The 6940-nt window shown below is 41.8% G+C and overlaps 1 protein-coding gene across 1 annotated transcript in view; it reads right to left on the reverse strand.

The window, feature by feature from the left end:
• The window catches only part of VPS13C (vacuolar protein sorting 13 homolog C (S. cerevisiae)), a 183907-nt gene extending 177908 nt beyond the window's left edge, over window positions 1-5999 (reverse strand). Inside the window, exon 1 of the mRNA XM_010840782.1 lies at window positions 5805-5999. Within this exon, the coding sequence (XP_010839084.1) occupies window positions 5805-5904 (100 nt within the window). The 5' untranslated portion in view covers window positions 5905-5999. The remainder of the gene's footprint in view (window positions 1-5804) is intronic.
• Window positions 6000-6940: the final 941 nt, after the last annotated feature.

Genomic DNA, 6940 nt, shown 5'->3' on the forward strand with positions numbered 1-6940 from the left:
ACATGACTTAGTAACTAAACAGCAACAGCAGTAGTGCTTAGAATAGAATCTATGTCTCCCGACTCCCTGGTCAATGTTCTTAATATAAAACACACAGACAAATACAAAACTGGGATTAAAAACAAAAAATCAACCAATAAACAAAAATGCCCTCATCCAGGGAACTAGCTTTGCATATTATAAAATGGTGAAAAAAGAATATGTGGTGCTATGCACTTATTTAAGATTTCCTTTGCTTATCTGTAACATAAACTCATTATTTATTTGAAAGTATATATAAATATTCAAACACATTCATTTCCCAGGGACGTGAGCTAAAGTAAGCGAAAGTGTTAGTCACTCATTCGTGTCCAACTCTTTACGATCACATGGCTCCTCTATCCATGGAATTCTCCAGGCAGGAATTCTCCAGGTAGCCATTCCCTTCTCGAGGAGATCTTCCCAACCCAGGGATCAAACTTGGGTCTTCTGCATTGCAGGTAGATTCTTTACCATCTGAGCCACCAGGGAAGCCCTAAGCTAAAGTAAATGAATGAACATTTCTAAAATAAATCAAATTATTTTGATAACTACTGCTTTAGTAAAAATACTTAATAAAATATTATATCAACTCATTTCAGTTGAATCCAGCTATTTAACCCAAATTATCTCATCTAGAGTCCTTTTAATAGGAGTTCACAGTAACTTTGTCTTGGGAGGGGAAGCTGGGGGAAGGAGAAGAAACAACTGACTCTCACTCTTCCATTTCCCTATGGAAACAGGAAGTCTCAGCAAAGAAAGCTGGAAAGCTGCCATGTCACCACTGAACTTTCTCCTTTTCAAATACATTTCAGGGCTCTCGTAAGAGTAAGTAGTGTGGCAGAGCCCCTTTGCAGAATGGTTACCCAAGTACCAACTTCCAGCTCTATTTGTAGAAAGGGGTGGTTTTAATTTATCATACTATTCAAATTTGTGGAAAGTTGTTTTTAATAAAATTTTAAAGCATTGTTTTAAATAATGATATTTAAATACCTAAGTATGTTACGATATTGAACTTTTTTGTTTACATGTGACAGGACAAGCTAATGAGAAGTGTGGCTTTCACTAGGCTAAGTGTTGGCTGGGAGGAGAGAAATAAAATTCCTCAACAGGTTTAGAAATGCTTAAATATTGCTGTGTTTTATGGATTAAGGTTAGAAAGAAGCAAAGAGGCCTGTTTTTTCAAGCTGCCTTTCAGCTACCTGTTAAGACAATGTAATATATAGATTTGGATTTGCAAATATCAGCATGAGGCTGGAACTTCATTCTTCCTGTCATACTTCATGACTGTGAATCTGCTCACCAGTAGTGAGTGAAGAACAAAAAGGTAAACATGATTTGACTATCATTTCTCTCCATGAATGCAGGGCAAGTGGGAGTACTTAATGAATGAGTACACATGGATCTGGCCTTGTTCAAGTCACTAAAGTTCAAAGCCGGAAGAAACGACCTTGCCTCGCCTTCTCATTTACAGATACGAAGCTAGTAGTCACTGGGCAGTGACTTGCTAAAAACCAGTGAACCAGGCAGTACTGGACATGTAATTAGATCCCATGTTTCCTCCTCCCTTATGCTGCTCAGCTCAGAACATCTGGCAGCTGACAGGAAAGTGTCAAGGGCAGAGTGAAGGACAATAGAGTAATCAGAGTTAAAACTCTGAGGGTACTCCACCTGGCTCCTACTCCTACTGGTGGCCAGCAGGTCACCACAGCCATCTCCTACATCCAACTCTTCACAGCCTCTGTGTATATTCTACCTATCAAATGGAAGCAAGAGCAGCAGAATTCTGAATGGAGATTTTCTGATGACTTTTCATGGCAAGTCACCTTGAAAAATCAAACTGAAAAAGGTTCTACATTGCCACAATCTCGCCTAAACCAAATTGCAAAAGATCTGGTGTTTCAACATACCTTTTCAAATATGTTACTCTTAAAACAATTAAATTCTGGACATGCCTCAAATAGCTAAAGGCTGTGCAACTTATCTCCTGGTACCAGTTTATGGGTAACAAAACCTAGACAAACCTTCCCACCTACATAGGCAGCAACATGCCCACCAGGCACTTTTCTGAACCTTTGAAAATCGGACTTACAAAATACCTGGCAGGTGGTATAAGTTCTCTAAGTGTAAACTCAAATGGAAATAGTTTTTTTTCTTTTAAGAACAATCTTTGGAAATGTGGTATTAGCTCTCTACACAAAATTATTACACTGAAGAATGTGAAAACCTTAAAGGTCATACTTATGAAAATATAGGCATAGCTCATTTTACTGCACTTCACTTTACTGAGCTTCACAGATACTCTTTTTTACAAATTTTTTACACATTGAAGGTCTGTGGCAACCCTGTCAAGCAAGCCTACTGGTGCCATTTTTCCAACAGTATTTACTCACTTCATGTCTCTGTGTCACATTTTGGTAATTCTTTCAATCTATCAAATTTTTCATTATTATTATATTTGCTATAGTGATCAGTGATTTTTGATGTACCTACTGCAAAAAAGATCATGACTCACTAAAGGCTCAGATAATGGGTAGCATTTTTTAGCAATAAAGTATTTTAAATTAAGTATGTACATTTTTTGACATAATGCTATTGTACACTTGAAAGACTACTAAGGTATGTTCCAAATTAACGTTAATAAGCACTAGAAAACCAGAAAGTTCATGTGATTTGCTTTATTTTGATATTCACTTTATTGCAGTGGTCTGGAACCAAACTCTCAATATTTCTCAAGGTATTCGTATAAAATAAAACAAGCAGGCTGGTTTCCATCATTCAACTAGGTTTGTGTATCATCACTATTACTATCAGTATTAACAATTTACCAATTAGAATCACAAAAACTTTTCACATGATTTACCTTACAAATAGTGTTATTTCCGCATTTTAAAAGGGAGATAAGTAAACTAAGGCTTAAAGAATTTAAATGTTTCTCCTATATCCCACAGCTAGTAAATAAGTTTTCATTTCTCCACCACAGCAAGAATTTTTTAAAAATCATTATGTGTAAATCACTTTTAAAATTACAGAGGAACTGCTGGGCATTTAAAAAAAATCTTTGTAAGAATAAAAACGGGAGATGACAAAGCCTTTATGTGTGTGTGTGTTGCAATTTAAGGCAATATTCACAATAAACTTTCAGATTCTAGGCCTTCCAATAATTCTCCCCATCTTTCTCACTCTAATTTTTTGTTTCTTGTGGATTTCATTGGGAATGCCTGTATATGTATGAATATTTGCACAGAAAATTTTTCAAATTATATCAACACACCATTTTGATTTCTAAAACTCCTTCCTGATACCATCCAAGCAAAGATTATGCATTTTTACTGACATGCTACCAAGTCACTTCTTAAAACTTCTGTTTCTTTCTTAAGTTAAAAATTTCATGAAGCATATAATTCCTCTAAGTACCTTTTAATTTTCTACTACAACCTATTCAGCACCAGAAGGTCTACTATAAATGCAAAATAGAATTTCAATATTCCCCTTAGACTAGGGTTTCTCAACCAACATTTTGGGCTGAGTACTACAGTCCATGGGGGTCACAAAGTGTCGGATATGACTTAGTGACTAAACAACAACAACTTTTTGCTGTGGGGAGCTGTCCTGAGCATTTAGAACATAACAGTCTTTAGGGGTTCACCCAGGAAATACCAAAAGCACACATCTCCCCACAGCATGACAATCAAAAGTGTCTCAGATATGCAAATGTTCTCTTGGAAGCAAAGTCATTCCTGGTTGAAAACCATTGCCATAGATTAGTCAAAGAAGTATCAATGTATCCCTTGTTTGGAAAGAATAGTAGATCAGCTGTGTGAAATGTTTGCAGATGGAATTCTTCCCTTTCTCAACATATGAAAATTTAAGAAAAAAACTAAAAGGTCAAACTCTGTGACTCATAAATCTTATCTGCTAAACCAGTTTTCAAGTAATTATTATATAAAATTTTAAATTCTTTATAAAGCTTGTCAATGTTAAAGATCTCATAAATATCAGCTGTTTTCTTAATAATAACTTAATAATCTCATTTGTTTTACTATAAAAAGTGTAAGATAAATTTATTCAAAGAACAGAAATCACCAGCTCACAGTTTTGCCTAATGAGAGAATTAGTATTATAAACAAAATATTTAAGCAATAGCTGTAAAAGCTCATAACTTATTGCTTTCTTTATGCTTATCACAAAAACAAAAGGCAGCAAAACTTTATACGAGTTTAGCTGTGGTCTGATAAACCTGAATGGACTTCCATCAGAGGCATTTCCTAAAAGAAATGGGTTTATTTGCTCAGGGCCTGTTATAAAGTTGATGCTGGCCATGGGCATAACGCACAAGTACCAAGTCACTTCAGTTGTGTCTGACTCTGTGTGACTCTATGGGCTGTAGCCTGCAAGGCTCCTCTGTCCATGGGGTTCTCCAGGCAAGAATACTGGAGTGGATAGCCATTCCTTTCTCCAAGGGATCTTTCCCACCCAGGGATGAAACCTGGGTCTCCCACATCATAGGCCAACTCTTTACCATCTGAGCCACCATGGAAGCTCAAAAAGAAATGAAATAAATTCTAATGGTATATTTTATTTAACCCAATATATTCAAATATTATTTTACCACATGATCAATATAAAAAACTGCTGAGATATTACACTTTCTCCTATTGAGTATTTTCAAAACTTGCTGTGTACTTTATACATCTAGCACAATTTATTTTGCACTAACTACACTGGAAATGTTCTTATAGTGGCCATGAACCGAATATCCATTTGAGTACTACTTCAGATTTCCCTTCAAAGCTGACAAAATTCCCAAAACTCTTCTGTAGAGTGAGGAAGTATCCCCAGTGTCCCCAGAGCTTTTCAGGTAAATGGTGCAAATAAGCTTTCTGAAGATGGAGAAGCACACTACGGTCTACTTCTATACACAGCCTCTAGGATAGAAGCGTTGGTGTCAATTCTTCAGTGTGCAACCAGTTCAGTTCAGTCGCTCAGTCGTGTCCGACTCTTTGCGACCCCATGGAACCGCAGCGCGCCAGGCCTCCCTATCCATCACCAACTCCCGGAGTCACCTAATTAATGATGATGTAGCTCGTGGCTTGAATTTCTCTCTGTTGCTCCAAAACAAAACTGAAACTCCTCTTCTTAAGAGGAAAATCAATCCTAAGGGAAGTAGTCACTTTCTCAGTAGCTGAGAGTATTATGAGTTAAGAATTTCTACCGAAGAGCCTTTCCTAATGATCTTCCCCTACTTGCCAATCGTTTCCCAAACCCTTTAGGGAAAAGCCAGTTCCTTACAGCTATCAACTGCCAGAAAAGATAACTGCGAAACACAATTTCTCCTTCCTTGATGCCACTTGGGCGTGTGTGACCACGCAGCCAGCCTCGCTCCACCTGGAGTGAGAACAGGAAGGGTTCTGTGGAGTCGAAGGGGCCAGGCCGAGGGCAGGCAGAGGTCCCCCAAGGTGGGCAGATGTGACCGGGCAGGGACTTCGGACTCAGGGACACGAAAGCTGGGAATCTCCGCGGGACGGGCTTGATCCAACCGCCCCTCTCCAGACCCTGCGAGCACCCAGGACCCCGTGGCGGTGGAGGCGGGCACAGGCCTCCCCACGCCCTGCACCTGCGGCCCAGGGAGGGGGCCCCACCGAGTGCCCTCCCCGGAGGCGGAGCCTCAGACGGCAAAAGGAACTCGGCCGGGGCTGGAGCCGGGAGGGGAGCAGCCTGCGGCTGGGGCCCCATGGCCAGCGTCTGCAACCCCCAGCAACCCGCGGCCGCGCCCTCTCGCTTACCGCCCCAGATCCCCAGCTTCAGCTGGGACTTGTTCAGGTTCTCCACATAGTCCCCCAGGAAGCGGTTCAGCAGGTCCGCGACCACCGACTCCAGCACCATGATGGGACCCAGGCACAGGAGAGGGAGGAGCCGGAACCGACCGGCGCAGCTGAGGGCGGCGACCAGCGCTGCGAATGACAGCCCCCCCCGGGGCCGACCCGCCCCCGCGCCGCGCTGCACCGCGCGTGATTGGGCTGTGCGCAGGCGCGCCACAGCGCCGCCGCCGATGCTGCTGCTGTTGTTGCTGCTGCTGGTTCTGCTCCTCCCGCCTCCCGGAGCTGGAGCTTCGGGGGCGCGTCGCAAACTCGTGACCCCCTGGCCGCAGGCCGCCGGGGCACCTGACAGCGGGCGGAGCGGCGGAGAAGCTGCTTTGTGGCTTGCCTCAGCGGCCAGCACCTGAGGAAAGAGTTGTTAGAGAAAGAAAAGGGAGGCAGGAGTTGCTGAGCACGGGTACATCTTTGACGGTCTCTCTGCTTCCTCTGAGTCTCTTTTGCCTTGAGGACCGTAAGGCTCCGTCGTCCGGGTGGGAAGCATCGGCGCCGGAGCCGACCGAATGGCTACCCGGCGCTTCCCAGGCCTCCAGTCCACACTGAGCAGCCTCATAAGTAACCATCCGTTCAGGAGGGGAAAATAGGAGACCCTGCACCCTCGTTCTGCTACACATCAGCCGCACCTGGCACCAGCTCTCTGAGGCAAAACACACTTCAGTAATTTGCAAGTGAGAGGAGGGGAAACAGAACTGCATCATAAGATGGCAGAATGGGAGCTCAGTATGCATTTCTTTAACTCGTTCTTTTACTCCCTTCTGTGCCTGATTGGCTCTTAGTTAATTCAGGAGTCACTTCTTTAAGTTAAGGAAATAAAGAACAAAACGACGTAGTACTTGCTTTTTTTTCCCTTTAATTGTAGGTTAGCTGTTAACTTCATCTCTTTTAATCATTGAACTATTTCTGGTGTGCCAAGACTTTTTGAAAGTGAGACTTTTATAATTCAAGGAATTTTAGTAAAATTTAGCCACTCGTTGACAAGCCAATTCTCTTAAGAGAACAGGACATTTTTTAAAATTTATGAAAAAGAAAATACTGTTGAGATAGTT

The sequence above is a fragment of the Bison bison genome, unplaced genomic scaffold, assembly GCF_000754665.1.
Source record: "Bison bison bison isolate TAMUID 2011002044 unplaced genomic scaffold, Bison_UMD1.0 scf7180017864146, whole genome shotgun sequence".
Lineage (NCBI taxonomy): Eukaryota > Metazoa > Chordata > Mammalia > Artiodactyla > Bovidae > Bison > Bison bison.